A 21,729-nucleotide genomic window follows, 5' to 3' on the forward strand; every position below is an offset into this window, starting at 1 on the left:
TTACCAATCCTGCGAGAAGTTGCAGAATCGAATAGAGCGATGACGGCACTAAAAGCTCGAAATTTTTCATTTGGCGATATCGGGGCGAGAGTTAGCGTTCTGCTTTCCTCTCCAAAGGGAAAAGATAACGTTATATCGAAGTTCGCGGATGGACCGAGCGATTGGAACGACTCGAAAGAGGCGGGACGTTGAAAGTTTTCAGTCCAATTAAATTTTTCTCTTGTTTTTTTTTCTCTCCGAGATCGAGCGAATGAGATCTTTCCGCTTACGTGGATCGATTGAAAACAAGTTTTTCTAATTTTCAAGGATGATCGAATGTTTGTGCGAGGCCCACTGTTCTTTGCTTCTTTTTTCCTTGTACGTTTGAAACGCCAGTCGCGAAACGTATGCTCCGTTTACCGTATCGTAGATTGACATTCTGCGACAGTCCAGTATATAAATCAGCAGCGATCGATGATGGATAGGAATTGTGTGTATGCATTCGTCATTCGTTGTATCTCGTAGATAAGCAAAGAAACCTCGAGAATCGCTTGTACATACATAGGAAACGATGCTATTTCAGATAACAATGTAGCATTTATCTCTCAGATTAGTGTAATAAATTGTCAGTGATTTATGAGATTTACGAAACGTAGTTTTGATAGTAGATATAATACATGTACGGAGAAGCACAACCCCTCCCCGTCTCCTTTAATAAAGTTACTCTCTTCGTATTTTATTTTATTTTAATATTATGGTACAAGTGTTATGTAAGGGAAATATTTAGTAATTTTTTATACAAGTTTTATGATCGTAATAGGTATATAAAAGATCAAGTTATATACGTTATATACGATCAAGATAATGTGCATTGTAGATGAGAATTTGATTTTAATCGATTCTTTCTGTGTAATCGGTACTCGGCACTCCGCGAATTTGCTCTCGTAGAAACATAACGCTCCTTACAAAATACGTAGAATGAAAAGACTAAGGCGTTTCCTCGCTCGCAAACTCCATATGCGTTCGCTTTTGGTATAGCTGTGGCGGGTCATTGGTCTAACGGTCTAAAAACTTGCCGAAGAGAAATTCAACGAAGTATGTAGGATTTCCTTTTTAGAGAGACGCAGGGCATACAGACACGAGTCGACTGGGCGATCTACGTTCAATCGCAAGATAGGTGCCTATTTCTTTCGTTCTGTTCAGTACCGGTTTGACTGGGTTATGTGATACGGCGATCCTTTCGACTTAATTGACCCAGGATTTATGACATATGCATGTTTCAAGTGGTTTGCTTATATTACAGTATGTATATATACATATTACAAAAGAGAGTATTTTTATTGTTATTAGTGATGATAATTTTCTCTGGTGGGTATATCGATTCTATTCTTCATTCTTTGAACATGTCTGCATCGATTAACGTGTATCGCTTACGGGGAACGCTTTTACGATAATTGTTATGATAACAGCCAAGTCCCTGTCTGTTGTTTCGGTAGGAATTTTACGTCGAGGGGATCAGCTCCGACGTCTTATGCAAATTAACGCGATTCCGACTTAATAGACCCGTGGTACCAATTACGCCAACGTTGTTCTATCTCCCAACCGTTCTTGTTTCACAAACACGTTCAGCCATTCTAGATGGTTACAATCGCTTTGATTTGGTACTAGAAACTCACACCGAACGTAATCTAATAATGCGTAAGATTGATAATACGTAGAATATTGATTGAAATTTCTTTAACCTATGATTTCTTTTAATTTTGATTTTCAACTAATTACACACTGGAGATATCAAATAAGCTGCATACGATGCAAAAAGTGTATGACTTTTACACATTTAACAGCAATTATTTAAATGCAAAATTTATATGTGTAGCAACGCATTTTGTTTTTTATTTTTAATAAAGCCAATAAATCAAAATTGTAAAGGATGTAAAAATAATAAAGAAGAATTTTATATAATCTATATAAATGTACAGCAATATGTAATGATTTAATAAAAAATATGTAATGTATTTTTATTAAAAGAACTATAATTAACTAAGAAACAGTCTTTGTATGCAGTTTATTTGAAATGAGATAAAGGGTAAGCGTTCACACAGCAAAAACATTAAAGCAGAAACGTGACTCGTTTAGCGGTGGACATACAACCGATTATACCGCACGTAAGTTCGCGGTAAACCGGAATTCGGTGGAGTGCCGAATCTCGTAGGAGAGCTCACCTCGCGGCGGATGAGACTTGAGCAGAAATGCGTGGCCGCATTCCCCATCTGCGAACTACCCCATTAACGGCCGTTCGCGCCGAGCCGCGACGCCACCCGGCCCGTCGAGGCTCAAAGCGGAGCACGTATAGCGCTTTATTGGCGGCGATTTCACCCTGTCGCATAAATCCGTGGGTTTACGATGTTAATTCAACTTTTACGGAGGCGAAATCGCGAGCGTGACAATTTTCCCTCTGGCAAACCCCGCGCTATACGCTCGAATGGGAGGATACGAATCAGGAAAATAGCGCTGAGCGTTCATTCCCGACATGATACATACGGTAAATAATTAAAGTTTATATTAGTCGTGTTTTTGCTGATAAATTCAATTGAAACTAATCTTTATGTTAAAAACAATAAATAGAGCTTGAAAATTAATTTGATTCACATATTTGCAACCGAAACAATAAAAAACTCAAGTTTGTGAATAGTTTCTGAATCTGGTAATATTTTTTCGATAGCGATTTAAAATGAGAACAATTACAATCATAACCTAATTCGAAAAACCTAATTCGAATCATTTGTATCTCAAGACATGTAAAATACAGATATAATTTCAATCTGATTTCTTATTTTTTTATTACAATATTAATTGCCAATTTTAAAGGCAAACAACAATCACGAATAAAAGTTATAATATGAACGAAATTTTGCTTTTTCTTTTCTATCTATGTTTATTTTGGATCGATATTTATTGCGGTATGCGACATTTTCATGTCAACATTAACAGATCCATCACATAAAGTGTATGACTATTAAACGCGAGAATGGGATTATTACTGTAAGTGAACGTGCTCATAAATGTCACGTAATTCGCAATGCAATTTGCTGGTGCCGTACAACGTCAACGAAATTATTAATCGAATCGCCCTTCTAACCGTATGAATTTTGAAGTAACAATGCGTTCGTAATATCCATGTGTCGTAATATTCGCTTTTGTTCATGTAATGCCTGTGGCTTGAGAACGGGGATTACAGCGCATACATAGTAATAACTGCCGAATTATATGCTGCCAAATTCTAATTTATAGCCATATATAATAAATTAATAATTACAATAAATTTATTGCTAAATATAATAAACAATTGCAAAAGTATATAAATTTCATTTGCTACATACGGTATAATCGTTATTATATTTCAATTTACATTCCTTCAGAAATTATATTTATTTTATTAACTCAAAGTGTTTATCGTTTGATTGTATGGTAACTTTATAAAACATACAATTCCCTTATAAATAAATTTCAAAACGGATGATGGCGTATTTGCGGTTACGTCGATGGTAATTTGTGAAATGGATTGCAGTAAATTAATGGGGAGGTGAAATGGGAATTAATTAATATCGTACTTTCAGTCAAATCAATTCGTACACCGTTTCGAAACTAAGTTATACGTATTAGATAGACATGTACACAGTGTGTATCCAAATTGATTTAAGTTAATAAATGATAGCCACGTTATTTATTTGAATTGATTTGTTTTGCAATATACAGAGTGAAACAATATCGAAAATATTTAAGAATTGATAAAGGAATATGAAATATTTTTAGAGCAATGATAATCTAAATGTCCGAAAATGTTATATTTTATCGTTATGTGACGATAAATCTGTTCCAAAAGCGTCTTGAAGTCAGATGCAATTAATCCTATCTAAAAAAAGGTATGTTAAGTCGATAACTCGCATTTCTCGAAATTATTTGTTACCGTTTTTCCGTGATGCTGATTGGTTATCTCACTATGCTTACTTCGTTGAGCGGCTGTCATGATATATTTTGACAGTTATTATGTATATTGAGATTTATTTTAGTAATATTGTAATAGCAATAGGTTAATAGTGTAATAGCAATGTATATATATTATAAAATTAATTATTACTGCATTATTTCCTGTTCCGATATTGATAACAATTTTTCTTTTTCTTTTGGATGACTTCAAGATTATTTCAGATAAGTTTTATTAAACACATTTTTATTATAAAACTTTTTAATATTTATTATTATTATTTATTTTACTAAAAAAGATTAATACTTTGTGTTGTATTTTTTCTTTTAGGTATCAGTTTTTGTTTAACAAAATATTATAATAGTGCTAACAATGTCTTTTTAATTGTAATCAATAGATATGTCACAACATGTTTTTTATAATAATTAAGAGAAAAAGGAATTAAAGAAATGAAATAGTGAACAATTATGTATGTAATATACGAAGGTGAAGAGACATGTACTTATGTAATTTTATAAAAGACCAATGAATTTAATTAGACACAGCATCTGACAATTATGTATGTAACAAAAACTGATACCTGAAAAAAAAAAGTAAGACGAGAAAGAAGGAAAGAAGAGTAAGTTCGTTTTGAAACGAAGAGAATTAAATTCGTTGGTCTTTTATAAAATATTACATACATGTCGCTTCACCTTCGTGTGTTACATATGTAATTGTCAGATGCTATGTCTAATTATTTGCTGTGATAATTAGATACAGCATCTGACAATTATGTATGTAACACACGAAGGTGAAGCGGCACGTATGTAATATTTTACAAAAGACTGAAGAGGGCTTGATGTAAAGCCGAAACGATGGTCTGGTAGCATTAATGTAATTTGTAAGTATTAAGTATTAAAGTGTCAAAGGTATCAAACTTTTGATATAGTATATTAAATATTACAAAAATTATTTTAAGTATACCAATGATATATTCAGGCTCCAAGAAAAATAAAATAAATAAAATTTAAAATAAATAATTGTAATGGGCCAGAAGCTAAGATCTTCATGCTAATCCGTGCGCGCATTATATTCTTATAAAAAATTACATTAATGCTACCAGACAATCGTTTCGGCTTTACATCAAGCCCTCTTCAGTGGTCTTTTATAAAATATTACATACGTGTCGCTTCACCTTCGTGTGTTACATACATAATTGTCAGATACTGTGTCTAATTATCACAGCGAATAATTAGACACAGCATCTGATAATTATGTATGTAATATACAAAGATGAACATGTACTTATGTAATATTTTATAAAAGACCAATGAATTTAATTAAACACAGCATCTGATAATTATGTATGTAACAAAAACTGATATCTGAAAGAAGAAAATAAGACGAGAAATGGAAGTTATCGACTTAACATGCCTTTTTTTAGATAGGATATGAGATATATGTAAGATATATATAAAAGTAATGAGATATTTAATATTTGATATTATGATATTTGTATTTGTGCGTACGTGTGTGTGTTATGTTTCAGAGATAGTGAATAAAGAGCGCGCGCGAAGCGCGCGCTTTGTTTTGTTCTAGTTTTGTAATAAAATCTATGTTATCTTTAAGAAGAGAGTAGAGGAATTGAAAATATATTATTATAATTAATTTTTTAATTTTGATTAATCAAGATAAAGTTAGAACATAAAATAGGAAATGTTTCATTTTTCAATCTTAGATCATAATAGATGTTTGAAATTTTCGCCTTTATTTGCATAAGGAATTTCGCATACCTTCAAACACTCCTGACTTAATAATGACTATACGTATCCTTGCCACTAAAATAGCAAATTATTTTTATGTTGGATTTTCTTTATATTAACTGATTAAATTGAGTTTTGTACAATATCAGTATTATAAGATACCTGACTCTAATCTATAAATTCTAACTCTATAAAGTGCTTTTAATATAACCTAACTTTATTACTATATATAGTGGCGAAAATAAACATAAAAATTCCAAACATGAGTTTCCGTTTTAAAAATACTTAATTTATTATCTTCCATCAAACTTTATGTATATTGTCGATATTGTTTGTTATACATACACAATCGCGATAGTTATATTAAATTCAAGCGCGGCTGCACCTTGAATTTAAATAATGAATTATTGTGATTTATAATAAGATTAACGTGGTTATAAAATGGAGTTATGCTTAAGCAAGACATTATTTAAGTTAGCTAAGCTACTTTATCAAAGTTCTTTGCATCAAATAAATTGAAATTGCAAGTCTGCTCGATCGCTATCGTTTGAATTCAATAAAGATATAATGTAGGATTTTCTGACGAATATATTGATACACATTATAAGAAAACGCAGCTATATTGTATACGAACTTGATGTTGATTTTTTTGCAATATCATGCTTCGAAATCACATATTAAAGAATCTTATTTAATTGATATATTAGTGCGAAGTGAACTGATGCAAAATTTCTGAGACAAGTTTTATTACTTCGACAGATTAATTTCAACTCGACTTAATTCTTATGGACAATAATTATTCTCCTCCATATAAAGATGTTGAAAAAAAAGTTCGGATTTTATGGAAAGGTTGGACGCTTTTGTAGTTTTATATTTGAGGTTTCCTTATTTATTTCCAAGTATTATATCGAGCAAAACTTTGAAAGAGCTAAGATTGGAAAGCGTATTATTGCTTCTTATGCTATATATGTATATCGTATATACAGCTGCACATATATATCGTAATTGAGAAATCGGCGATAGTTTGCGACATTTTCTTCGTTGAAATAGTACCGTAATTAACGTAATTGCAGTATAAATAGAGAATAGAAAAACTCCTCTTGAATTCACGGCCATGGGTGATCCTTTGTAGAGAATTTCAAGATTCTAACATGAGCTTATTCGACGTTCCATGCAAGGCGATCGACCACCCGACAGCCCGACAAAATGGCGTCTTTTGAAGTATTTCACCTTTGGTTAGCTAGAACCTTGTACGATATAACCTGGCTAAAACAGTGTACATTCATTCTCGTGCCAGTTCGATCCGTATAAAGCAAGTTGAGCAGGAAGAAACGCTATTGCGATAATTGGAATAAAAAACGGCAATTATCAAAGATTGAATCCGATTGGATTCCAGTTTAACCATTTGGCAATTAATTCGCAAATTTTGTAATTGCATAATGAATATTCTATATTACGGCTTTGTTCATTAATAATATCGTCGATATACTTTTGTCATAAAATAATAACGGTCAAATCATCACACTATGTCGTTAATAAACAGACGAGGATCACGGTGCATTGGGCGTATTTGCGAATGCATTAAATCCGTTGAATAATCGCACAACGGGCATCGAAAATGCAGTGGTCGCACGTACGGCCGTGTTATTGTTTACAACGCGATCGTCTAGCAATTTCATGGATATGAATGAGTATTCATAGATCAAGGATCAAAGCACTTGATTATCAATTTGAATTAAGAAAAAATGTCGAATTAACAAAATCATTTGCAAGACCTTGAATAAATAGCCGCCGTTAATACTTTATCATTTGAAGAAGAAATATCGTTTGAAAAATTGCATTAAGTGTTAAAAGTCAATTATGTTATTGCAGGATAACTTTTCTGCAAAAGATAGGTAGATTGGGGCACATAAACATACTCTTACAATAGCAAATGATAATTAGTGTGCAGACTGTCACGGAAGATGAGCTGCGCGCTGCGAATGTACGTAGAAAAATACAGTAGGAAGATACACTGTACACATAGGTGTCCAGTTTATTTATTTGCATAGTTTATCCATGTCTACTAATGCGCCTTGAAATATGCGCTATAATTTTCCTCAAACTCAAAAGTTGCAAAATTATTCGAAAGCATTTCTTGCCGACGAATTTTCTTTTAGCTTTAATAATGAATAACTAGCATTTACGCAGATCTTGTTAGCGACGACAAGGATATCATTGTAATCAAAGATTCATCGTGCTGAAGTTTAAAGGATATCTTTCCCAGCGCATTCGAGCAGTTTAAGACAGCTTAGACGGACTTCATACCGGAGTCGGGCATATTTCGCGTTGTATGACTAGGACGGTAGAGCGTGCAGATTTCTCGCGAAGGAAAATGTTAAGCTGCGCTTTTATGCCAGAGCGATAATGAGCCCGAGAGATTGTTTCCTTTTATTCCTATGGATATAATAATATAATGTCTGCCACGTCGTTGTAGCCGAGGCCTCGTCGAGACTGGCTAGCTAGCACCTACCGCTACTACATAAGGAAGCTATTCATTTTAACCTGAAACTTTAAGCCACCGTTGTAATAAGGGAAGAGAAACTTTAATAGACGCGTTTTAAGGATATGCCCCGTTCCTTTGCCCGTCGCACGGAAACGTTTTAGATAACCTAAGGAAGTACGTTGGAAGGTTTGCTTTTTAAATTTTTGTCTATGTCTTTCGGGGCGTTTAACTGTTTTTAAAATATGAAAATATTAAAAAATGATGAGATATAATTATTATATATATATATTCTTCTGAGAATATCTCTTGTAATATGTATAGCAATATATTATCAGAATATATATCTGCCTCTTTAAGGAACAATATCTTGCTGAAGAGTTTATTATTTGTGAGCAAGCTGCATATTATTGTATTTAGGATCATATTAATCTTTACATAAATACGGCTAATATAAATACAGCTTGAAATATTAGGTGATAGAATCAGCAATACGACATACATATTAAAACATATTCAGCCTTCTACAGATGATTAATGACTAATATATCGAATGACTAATATATGAATTATTATTATAACTGATCAAAAACAAATCAGTAAATTCTTTAAAATGTTTTCTTTTTGAACTTTTCTACAGTTCTTCCTGTAGAATCTGATGAAATAACGAGCCTGCATAGAATTACTTACTGCAAAACAAAGCTGCGATTAAGTTTAGATAAGTTATAAATAATTATAACAGATAATAATTCATCATAATATATTTATTATTAGCAGTGTTGAACTTATTTATAACTTAATCGCAGCTTTATTTTGCAGTAAGTAATTTACGCAGGCTCGTTATTTCATCAGATTCTACAGGAAGAACTGTAGAAAAATTCAAAAAGAAAACATTTTGAAGAATTTATTTTTCATCAGTTATAATAATAATTCATCGATATATTAGTCATTAATTATCTGTAGAAGGCTGAATATGTTTTAATATATATATATATATATCGTATTATTGATCTTATCACCTAATATTTCAAGCTGTATTTATATTAGCCGTATTTACGTAAAGATTAATATGATCCTAAATACAATAATATGCAGCTTGCTCATAAATAATAAATAAATAAATATATATATATATATATATATACATATACATATATATATATTACGAAGAACATTTTACTCTTAAAATATTTGAAATATATTCTTTGGAATAGGAATTAAACTGTTTAATTAACTTTTCATTTTAACTAGCTTTTAGAAAATTATTTTACAACTCACACAATTTCGTGCCGCGTACGCTTATCTACGGGAAACTAACTGCGCTATACATTTGCCTGCGGAAGTAAACTGTGGCGACTCTTATTTACGACCTGCATTTTTTTAATCCGATGAATGACTTTGTCTTTATACATTCTTAGCGAGTATGCGAGATACGATTTTAATATTATAAATTCGTTTGTATGATGTCTTTGTTGCATTACAAAAAGATTATCCGAGTAAGAGAAGATTGAACTAATTGTAAGCATAAGTTCCATTAGTATTTCATCCTTAAAATTTTTCGGATAAAAGGGCGCACAAACTCATAGATTATCGATATCCGTTAATATTGTTCAGAGCTAATAATGATTTCCATCAGACTGTGGAAGAATATCTTTCAGCTGTTGTTTTCCGATAATTTTATGTGCGCGTGACATATTTCAAGCAAGTAAAAATAAAATTTAGTTAATTGTGCGACTGTTATATACTAAAGTTTAATGGAATCGATCTGTAAATATTCTTGTTTGTTCAATATTCTAACACATGATTTATACATTAATATATGTATTTGAAATTCAAAGTCTCTTTTGAATGTCACAATTAATTGTGATTGCGATTGTGTTTGTTGCTTATTTGCAAATAGCTTGTTTCATAATGAATATGCTATTTGTAATATTATCACAGCCACGAACGATTAGATATTATACAATATACACTTGATAGAGTTAGTTTTTCTTCTTTTCTGTCTTCATAAGAAAGAGACCATGAATAAGCACAGAAAAATTTCGATGTTACGGGGCATTACCTAGGCTGTATGTGTAGAGATAATAAAAGTGAGGATTTGGTTTCGTATGTATATATGTATACACTTGCATTCTTGGGTCGATAACGGCATCTAATCCTAACTTTGATACCAATGACCTCGAATAAAGCCGTTAGTTAAAGCACTGGAGCGATAGGACGGCTACTTGCTTCAAGAGTTCAAGTACGAAAGTACGAAGATTATCGATAAGTAGTATCATCCTTTCCTCGATCGACTGCAAAGAGCATCCGCGATGACAATCAACAATTTCCGATGGTTCAATTATTAACGTTTTATCGTCAGACATTTTAGTAATATGATAAACGCTTCTTTTAGTTTGATTTTTAATCTGCATTTGAATGCGGTTATTTGTACGTTTATTTTGTAATATCCGCACAATGTATTTTTTATTTTATGTAATCTGATAATCTGATAATTATAGAATATTTTATTTAGACATTTGATATTGTATACAGTTGGCTCGATACTATTATTTGTCCGTAAATTAATAATGTGCACATCAGAATATAAAAGAATTCACAACAAAGACGTGCGATGCGACTTACTCATCACGATAATCGTCTGTGCGTGGATGTAACGTTCGAAAGTGTGTGTAAGAGAGAGAGAGAGAGAGAGAGAGAGAGAAAATCGATTTCCATTTTCCGGGGCGCGTTTGCCTCTCGCTCAACGGAGCCTCATTAGTTCCTCGCCAAACAGCACGGTGACTTTTTTCTTCTCTTCTTTTGGTACCCTCCTTTTATCCACTTGCTCTACCCTATCTCACCGAAACGTCCACCATGTTTTATTTCGTAGTAGAGATCAGCATTGTTGTGGAAGTGTTTTACGTCCTGTCGCCCTTTCTTTTCTTTTTTAGCATTCTCACCTCCCATTTCCACCCTGTTTCTCGAATTCTCGCAGAAACGTGATTTCGTTCTTTTAATAATTCTTATCATTTCCACTACTCTTTCGGATTTTCACTGTATATGCTTGTATTATAGAGCTTGAATCTGAAAACAGGAAATGAAGTAAGCAACAGTCGAATACAATTTACTTTAAAGAATAACTCTTTGTTTGTAATCTTTTTTTTATATACTCTCTACTTCTATCCAACAGAATGTTTTCCTTTGTGCTTAAAGATTTCGAAACATTTTCTGCGACATTTTCAATAATATTGTCTCTAGCTCCAATATATCTCAATTGGACGATCGAGACATTTGAGAGACCTTTCGATTGTACGCAAGTAGTGCGTTGTAAGCCAATTTTAGACATGCGGAATGATTTTCTAGACGAGTACAACGCGAGTGCGCAGGCTTGTTATACGATCACAGATGGAATCGAGTATATCGTCGTTTCACCTATCCATTGTTGCGATACCACCAACAGAACTTTGTAAAGTCCTCACCTCCGACTAAAAGAGAAGTGAAAGTTTCAACGGCAGACACGAATTCGTGCTTTTTTCCTCTTGTGCGTTCGTTTCCGTGCTATAGAGTAGCCGAGCCCTTCATTAAAGTTTCTACTGCCCGCTCTTCTATCTAGTTTTCAACCAACGATAAAACTCTTTGTACTCGTGGCACATATTTCGTGATCCCGTATACTGGTGATGTGTATATATATATATATATATATATATATATATATATTATATATTTTATGCAGATCTATTTAAATTAAATTAAATTAAATTTTACTATCGAGATAAAGTTATTGTTTTTTATATAATATAATCTCTAAACGAATATCTCTTTTAAATATAATCATAGAATACGGTCAATTTTGTTTTCGCTCCATTTTTATTTCTCTGCAGTATTCTATATTCGCAAATAAAAAGGTTTTCTTATATTGATGCATCCGGCAGAACATTCACGGAATTTTTCCGCAGCGCAAATGTGTTATGAGAAGAAAAAAAATGCAAATCTCTTAATTATTCAGTGCAAACAAAGTAATGCAGTAAGCAGGCGGATCGTAGTAGGCGTGCGTAACTAAAAAAAACCTATTACTATTATCTTTTTTTGTTAACTTATTTTGACAAGCCCAGGTTCGCTAATTTTATCTAAAAAGATGACAATGTTTTATCCATAGAAAATTTTGATTAAATCCATAAATTATATAATTGTGATTTTTAAACTTGATATGAACAACATATTTTTAATTCTGTAAATAATGAGAGGTGTTATATGAATTAAATATATCTTTTGTATAAATCCACGTGTTTATACATATATTACTATTAAAAAAAAAGATATACACACGAATTGAAGTTCAAATTTACATTTCCGTTCTATTCCGTTAGGGTATATAACGTGTTTTGAAATAACATCGAGTTTTTTCTATTCTTATTTCCATATTTTAACGAATGTATGAGAATTGATGGTTCAAAATATTTTCTTCTTTTTTTCCCCTTTTGAACGAGCGAATAATTCATCTCGCATTATCCCGATTTCCTCGCATTCAGTAGCGTAGCGATAAAAGAATAATTGATGCGCGGTAAGCAATTTTTCCATAGATTGTAGTTTTATGGATGACTGATAGTTATCGATGATTTGTCGCGTCGATATTAACGAGAACTTAATAAAAGTGAAAATTATGATAATTAATGATAAAATACGAATGAGTGTAATTTTGTTAAACTACTTACTACAATATGATATATACACAGATTATGAAGTACAAATAGCGGAGATTTATTGTGTGTGTTGTGTTTAATTTTATTCTCGTACGACGTGCGACGTTTTGGATACTATTGCTCCAGATGTAATGCAATTGCGTCTAGTGAATAATTTAGGCCATTTCAGTTGCGTCACGATTATTCTCGTAATTACGAATTATTTCGCGAATATTCATTAACGCGCGGGTTTGGTTGAAAATCCATGGCTTTTGGAGCGCAGGCCCTGCATTCTGGTTTCGGACAGATGCAGTCCCTTTATCGTTATCGTCCTACATCCGGATTATAACGGGATTATGGTATTTGCAAAGGATACCGTGTGTTCGATTCTACCCTAGTCGCATAGCTGTTAGATAGAAGTACTTATTAATTCATGCAAATTGGAAAGTAGTTCTCTCTACGTTTGTTCTGTCTCAATGCATATTAGATATCTATTTAATCGCAAATTCTTTGGTAAAATTTAAACTCATTTTCTTAACGAACGATAAAATAGATAAAATAATCGATTTTTGTTTAATTACCCGTGTTTGTTAACCGAATTACATATTTTGAAAAACTTTTAATTCACTTTCATAAAATTCATAAAATTTTTTAAGGACAAAGTGATCCTATCATATCAATATAATTTTTTTGAAGCAAATTGTTTATTCTTGTTATTACTTTCTATCTTTAACTTTAATTATAAAAATATAAACATAAGCTAAAAATACTTGCTAAAAAATATTAAACTTGATTAATGTCTCTTGTATATTGCAATCATTAATAGACTAGAGGAAGAATGTTGGATTAATTTTTTGTCTTCTCATTCGAATCGACAATGAATCGTGAAATAAGAAATTCAAAATTCTTCGTACGATATGAAGCCAGTAAAAGCTGACAAAAAAAGAAAAAGAGAAGCCGCTAACTAAGCTGACATCATTATTCGAATCGATTGCTCATGTAGTTATTGTAGTTATAGATCAAATAAAAGGATAGGAAAGAAGCGTATTGAATATATTCATTGCAAATATGTGTGGCTGTGCATAATAATTTTTTTGTATTCCATTACTTAAAAAAATAGATTTTTATTATAAAGTTTTTACGCACAAATTATGAGCACTATACGTTTCTGAGCGTTTTGGATCTACGGTAAATGCAAGACGGAAAAAAGATTAAATAATTGTTTATGAAATTTATTCTTATCTAAATACCTACTTTACGCTACTTTTCCTTTATTTTCGTGCTGTCGTCCTCCCAGCTCGGCAATTAAAGCGGACCGCTTCGAGAGATGTGATACTCCCACCCGCATTTCAGCCTCGCTGGGAACTAAAAGTCCTGACTACTAGCGTAGTTATTCGTAACTATTTTCTTCTTATCCATTCCTTTAATTTCGATGGTGCTGAACAATCGCGTTGGTTTAACTTGAACGGTTCTATTCTCAATCTTATCTGCTATTGTTCTCTCATTATTCTTATTATTATTCTTTATTTCGATCTTCCTCCATTTCTAATGCTATATTATTTATCTTTCTCGATCTCATCAAATTCATCTAGCGACTTTTCGAAAATTGTCATATATTTAGCTAAAGTAACTGACTCACTATTTCTCGAGATAACTGTGAAAATGCGGAAACTAGGCGTGGATGTTTTCGGAATCAATCCAACGTTCTCTATATGACTATAGAAATAGTGCATCTTGCTAGTTTCTTCGCTGTTGCCGTGTGATACTTTCCAAGTTTTGGTTGAAGATATATTACTTCCGCAGATAAGCCCACAGATCTTCGTATCTACGTATTTTTGTTTGATCAAGTCGAGTTCAGTGCATCAATATGTGCACATATATCTTTATCTTCATACATACAAATACATATATAGTCACGTATTATTAATTCTACGTGAGATGATATCAAATTTATTGAATAGATGATTTAATTTTTAGCTTTTTGTTATAATAAGCTTTTATTCGCGAATTGCAATGCAATTTTATGCGTCACAGGTTTTTCGAGTATTATCATTCTTTAAATTATCTGGATTAATAAATAAGATTGATTACTATACTAGTGTTCAATCTACGCATGAATCTAACGGGTCGTATATTCAGGAAGCAATCGCGTAGAATTGTCGCTCGCTGCACGTATGTATCTGTCAGCCACAGCAAAGTTTTGCCCATCCGCATGTGGATGCATGCGACTACTGCGAATGATGGTGGTAGTAGTCATTGTCGTTCTTACTTTATGATTTAGCATCGCCGCGGCAGAGTTTATGATTGCTCGCTCGTGCCGAAATAGCCGTATATATATACAGCAGAGAAATCGCATCCATCATCAACTCATAACAGTACGATACTAAATCAGCGTAATACATGTGTCCAGTAAATTACGATTAAGATATATTTTAAACTCTTGACGAATTAAATAAGTTTAATAATGCTGTCTTACTTTTCTATCAGTCTAATTTTACACACGCAAAATTTAAACTTTAGTCTAATATATTAACTGTATAAGCTATAACAGCGCAATATATTAAATTTATCTATCTTAATATTAACTTTACGTTAGAACATTACAAACTCTTTTAATTAATTAGGGAACTCCTCGGGAGTCCAGTCAAAGTTTTCTTTAGGACATAAGAACATTCGCGGTTTTTTTTTATTGAAACTTTATTTTTAACGCTTCCTTCCGGTTGCGAGAAGACACGTAGTGATTCTATCCTGCATAGTAGCTCTCCAAACAGGAAAAAGAGAGTTCTCGCTCGTTTCACGTTTCTCTCGCTCCATTGCTACTATTTTACGTTAGTGAGCCCGTTGTTGCGGCTGGGTGGCCGCAGGGATGCTACTGCCATGCTTCCGTTGCACCACTGCAATCTGCTATCTGAATTTCTTGTGCGCGCAAGGTCGTAGTAGAGAGAGAGAGAGAGAGAGATAGAGAGAGAGAGAGACAGACAGACAGAGACGCACAGACAGGTTGTGAACGGACGCGAATGTTGGCCCAGCTTTCCGTAGGACAGGAACTTTCGCGCGGAAGAGCGGTAAACTTTAGCGACTCATCTGTCTACGGGGTGCAATCCGTCGTACGTAGTACATACCTAGCTGTCTGTTTAAATTGCTGCTTCGTGTAGGAATGATTCGTCGTCGTGCGAAGCCGCAACGCGAACGTGTAAAGCAGTCGGGAATCGCATTAACGCTTTACTGTAGCTTACGCATTTCACGTACAATACTAAGATATTGTTAAAGATCTTGCAGTTTTTTAACTTATGTCTTATAATGTATTTTATTAAATATCGATCATGATAAACATTATTTCCTAATCAGAATTAATAATTCTTCCAATCAAATTACAAGACATTTTTTTTACTCGACTCATTTTAAGTACGCGTATCATTTTTATTGTGTAAAATAAATATAAGAATCTAAAGGAATATTTCCTCAAATAACTAACTATAGGAAACAACACTTCTCTTTATTCTTTATTCAAATTTGAATAAATGAATTTTATTTATAGTAATGCGATTATCATTAATAACGTATGGCAAAATATATTTCTCTCGCACATGTAACTTTGGTTTAGATAAAGTACATAATTTTAAATTTCCAAATGGAAAAACTTGTAAAACTGTCGTCCAAAATTCTTGATTGCCAACAAGAAAACACGATGCGTAGTAACTCTAAGTTTCAAATACTCGTTATCAAATTTCATCGAAAACTTTGGTATTATCAGTCCTCAAGAGTAAACATTTTTGATGCTTGCGCTTGTCGCGAGGGTCTGTTTGCTGCCCCTATTCTATAGTTCCGCCGTTGATGTTCTTTGAACTCTTCGTTCTTGTTTAACCATGTCATGCGCAACAGATTCGTGTTTCCAAACAAGTTCAAAGCTTTCCCGGGTTTCGCATTGCCGACGAAGCGTGTGGCTTTTGTACGCGTATCGCGCGTCGTTCCATGAGCGACATTCCATGAGCGACGAAGAGCGACACAATCGATATCACGGATATTTACTTACATTGAAGACGATGCGGATAACGTAGGAAATGGAATAGCGATTACTGTTACAAACGGTTTGCTGAAAGTCTTTAAACTAGATACAGTTACAAATAATCATTTGCATCGCCTTTCTTTGATTTGAGCGTATTAGAAAAATGAAGCAAAATAAAAAACATGTACTCTACTATTTTATTTCTATGGATTACTACAGGCTAACAATTTGTGATGTTTACATTGAGATTTTTTGTTTGTAGTACAAAATATTTTTATTTATTCATTAATAATTGCATTCGTCACAATTACGCGACTATTCTTCGAAATGCGCACATTGAATGTAAGAAAGTAGCGCTATAGATGTGTTATTTTTATAAGTATTTGTATAGGTTCTTTTATTTTGGTATGCATTTCACATTTGAATAGAGCCATTTTTCGCTAAAATATGTCATATATTTAGGATTGTTTAATTTATAAATAAATATTATTAAATGTTTGCGTTATAATTTGGATAGTAATGAATCTCGGAGCAAATGTATAGTTTATTTGCAAATGATGCGACATTTGATAATTATTCAACAATAATATATAATAATGTGTCAATATAATATTTAGAACTAAAATACATTTTTCAATAATAATATCAAATAATCTGGCATCTAGCAAAAGGTAGCTATAGAACTATCACTAGAAGGATCGAAAAATATCAGCACGACACATTTCCGTCGAGCGCCGTGCTGATGGAAGAAAAATTGCTTAAAAAATGTTCATAAGGCAGAACAACTTTCGAAAATGATTCACTCGCGTAGAGATTAATCGGAGCAAGCTAGGTGCTACTCGATAGTTTTCATGAAGTTTTATTTCAGTGAATAAAAATATCTACTTTAATGAAGTTTTTAATAAAAATATTCTCTATTTTTTGACAGAGAGAAAAGAATTTTTTCAATTAATAAATGTTTTAATGTCTACACATGTAATGGAGTCTGAGTTTTATTATTAGCTGGAAATTCCAGAATTTATTTATTAATTTGTTTAATAAACGTAAAAATTTATTAAACTCAAAATTTTCAAATTTTCTAAAACTTTTCTCTGACATCTGTTAAATACATTTGTGTTAAATACAGACATGTAATAAAATCATAATAAAATCGTAATGATATTGAATTTGTCTACTCTATAGCTTGCTAGCGAATCAATAATCAAAATTCTGACTTCTGTTTGCTACTGGATTCATTATTAGTATTATTACATTAAGAAATCGGGAAACGTAACCGTGAAAATACGGTTACCTCTACTTGAAGATGATACGTCTATGCCAAGCTTTAGTATCGGCTCTTTTTTCTTCGTACGCTGGAACGGCGCGATATGTTTATTGGCACACGTCTACTGTAAAACATGCAAGAAAACGAGATACCAATATTTCTGTTTACTTGACATGTATCAATTTCCATTTTGCCTAGCACGGAACTTATGTTTATGAGAAGCTGCTTCTATCTAACGTTCCTGTACGCGACGAGTTATATGGAGGGTACCGGTTCTGACAATGTAAGCCACGCAATGTGTCAACGAAAACAGGTTCTACCAGCTACATACAATGTAATCCTGGAAGTTGATGTACAAGATAGCAATTCGGAGTGATTTTTTGACACTTCTTTGTCAGGCGAGTGAGTTATTATGTATTCGGGGATGCCGTTCGCAGATATCTTCTTTAGTTCCATCAGTCTCTTCATATATTTTATAGAAACAAAAGTGATATTCATTCTATTCAATCTCTATCCATTTTCATATATTTTAAATTTATTTGCAAGATTTATTTCCCCCTCCCACCAAATATATAGAGAGAAATATCTTTCGATTGCATTTCTTATTTATTTCATACGGGTCATGAAAAATAAATGTATAGAATAAAAATAAGTCAGTGTCTCTCTCTCTCTCTCTCTCTCTCTCTCTCTCTCTCTCTCTCTCTCTCTCTCACACACACACACACACACACACACACACAAAATTTGATTCGTTAGATTGATCATACTGGTCTTTATGAAATATCTTTATTAAATTTTTACAAGTAATACAATATACATGATTGTATAAAAAGTTTTTAAAAGATTACACTTACTGAAATAAAACGATAGTACCAATGTCATTGTACTGTATTAGTCCAATAAAAGATTTTGACATTTATTAATATATATTTCTCATGGTCACGATGAAAACGTTTTGCTTTTTAGGATGATTTTTAGTAGCAAGTAATACGATTTTGCGGCATTGTTGAAGTAAATATCGAATTGACGCCTCACGTGCACGTATATGCATGTTATTACATCTTGGTATTGCGCTAGCTTACACAATGTGTACCGGGTGGTCCTAATTTCTAGAAGAACGATAATGTTGAAACACGGTTTATTGGCGTACGTTTTATTAGATCTTGCTTATACATTTGCAGTTAAGAAAGTCGAGTTGACAAAATTATAAAAATTTCTGATCAAAATCGTTGATTATAGAAATAATGAAATTGTTATCTTTAGTGTAAAGTTAGTAACTATCTTATTTCCATTTAAAAAAAAACTTTAAAGAATTTATGTTAAAGTAAATATCTCCTTCGTAAAACGCATTTAAACATAAACATTTAAATAATATACATGTAAATAATATAGAACCTTAATAGAATTGTGAGAAGGCTAGAAAAGTTTCAATTTAAGTTGCAATTTGATTGGTAATTTCATTTCACGCGGCAAATCAACCTGGTTGCCCGACGAATACAATCGTCGGTGCACTTTTGACCTGTGCGACCTTTCGGCCCAATGCGACCTTTTGTGCCTATATTTCGTATCTCTCGCAAAATGAGATTAATGCCGCTCATCGATGTGGCTATCGAGTCACCATTTGTTACAACATCAATAAACTTTATTCACAAAATCGTATCTAATGTTGAATTATTACGTGTCTTGCATATATTTCAATTACATAATAAAAAGCATGATTTTGAAGGCTATTTGTTTATGTTGTAACTTGACACGTATTATCGAGTCGCGATATGTATATAAACTGGCCCAAGCGGAACATTTGACACTTTCCATTTGCATATCGATACAAGGGTACTGTATTGTGAGCTTCAAAATGTATAATAATATTCGAATCACGAGCACAAATGACATGACAGATATCGACTATATTTTGTATCATGCAAAACTGAATTTCTCATTTACATGTCAATATACGTTTTTCCGTTTACTTTATTAACTTTATTTGTTTTACGTATTTTCTATTGCGTATTTTATACATTGTGTACGCAATATATCCAATCCGTGGAAAAAGACATTAATATATTTATGGAAATGATAAATTTTTTGTTCAGAAATCACGAAAAAGAAAAATACTAAAAAATTGTGTTAAAATTTTGCTGTAATACAAAATTAAACATGTTCATTTGAATTAAAAAAAAATTGAAAATTAGTTTAAGCATTTATTGTCCAGAAGTTTGTAGGTGCTATAATTTGAGAATTTCTCGGCGATCGATATTGGAACGGAATCGGCACATCGTTTGATATCGTAGTATTATTGCGAACGCCGGTCTTTTTACGCGTTGGACGTATCAGAGAGTTAGCAGAGAGACGAAGCAGAGAGGCAAACTGCATCTCGCAAAAATTCAGTACGACGCTTCTTGCACGGCTGCCTTTGTATCGAGCGTTCGTGCGTGCGAACTCATGGCGAGTGCATGCTGATGCGCATGCACGACGGCGTATGCACGCGCTGAGTTCATTTGTTATCGGCACAATGGACAGTAGAGGATTGCCTTACTCCCCATATATTCACCATGTGTGAGAGCTTCCTGTTTCTCGCACACGGGATATGCGTTTCTCGTACCTACGATATACTTACTCGAGCGTAATAAGCGTCACGTTAATCACGTTAAACCGCGCAGATTATTTTCCATTATAGCCTCACACAAACGCGCGTATACATATACGTTAGTTGATAAATATTAATATTAAAAATTTAATTATCCCTAAAATGAATAGTGAAATGTATTGTATACTTTTAACCGCAGATTATTTAAAGCTAGCCTATCTAAATATTTATCGAGTCAGAGGATGGATAGTGGACTTTCTCAGTCGTCATGCAGTATATACATGCGGCTAACACAAGTGGTTGTTATCGGTAAAAGAAGTTGTGGCACATTGAATGATTGTAGATCTTACTTTTTTACAGGTAGTTACAGTCTCTGATAAACTGCAGCGCTCGATAAACTGACAGATCTAATTTAAAGAATCCTGCGTTAATTTCTTCTTGAATAGAGTTCGCGAAACTGCCATTTATTCTCAACTAGAAACTTTGTAATTTTCAAAAAAGATTATATGTTCTGTCAATCTCTTAAAAATCGCATTAAGTTTTTATTACGTTAACTAGAATATTCGTTAGCTATTTAGTCCCTTGAAACTGAAAATTCACAGAAAGACTAGAACATTTTAATTTCCAATGATAATTACCTCCGTAATTAGGACTCTTATTAAGCTTTCATTAAAGAAGAATCGATATTAAATTCATCAAAGTGTTCGCAATTGAAAGAGAATGCAATTATAATTTTAATTACGATCAGATTTTTTAAACTTTTCATGGGCTGCTGTAATTTATTCGTTGCAAGCAATATGTGTTTATAAATGTTTCATCCGTTAATTCTGATTTCAGATGCAGAGAGCAGTGCTGCTGCTGCTCTGTTGGCTGCCGCTCCTCAACCACTGCCACGCCGTAAATCCAGGTAAATATCGATCTATTTCTAAAACGGCGACGCGTTGGCGAGCGTATATTGCAGATAGGCGTTATTCGTCGTGTTACCAGCTGTGAAATCTCGCGGATTCGCGCGCAAAGGAGGGT

General features: G+C 32.9%; 1 protein-coding gene across 3 annotated transcripts in view; it reads left to right on the forward strand.

Annotated features, from left to right (window-relative positions):
* Positions 1 to 21,729, forward strand: part of LOC105452538 (suppressor of lurcher protein 1) — a 222,279-nt gene that overhangs the window by 11,194 nt on the left and 189,356 nt on the right. The window contains exons 1-3 of one of the 3 annotated variants that reach the window (XM_011693731.1): positions 8,062 to 8,377; positions 18,318 to 18,521; positions 21,544 to 21,613. In XM_011693731.1, the coding sequence (XP_011692033.1) occupies positions 21,544 to 21,613 (70 nt within the window). In that variant the 5' untranslated portion in view covers positions 8,062 to 8,377; positions 18,318 to 18,521. Of the gene's footprint in view, positions 1 to 8,061; positions 8,378 to 18,317; positions 18,522 to 21,543; positions 21,614 to 21,729 lie in introns of those variants that run through there. The other 2 variants (XM_011693730.1, XM_011693729.1) reach the window with 2 other exon arrangements.

This window comes from Wasmannia auropunctata, unplaced genomic scaffold (assembly GCF_000956235.1).
Source record: "Wasmannia auropunctata unplaced genomic scaffold, wasmannia.A_1.0 LD336030.1, whole genome shotgun sequence".
In the NCBI taxonomy this organism is placed as follows: Eukaryota; Metazoa; Arthropoda; class Insecta; order Hymenoptera; family Formicidae; genus Wasmannia; species Wasmannia auropunctata.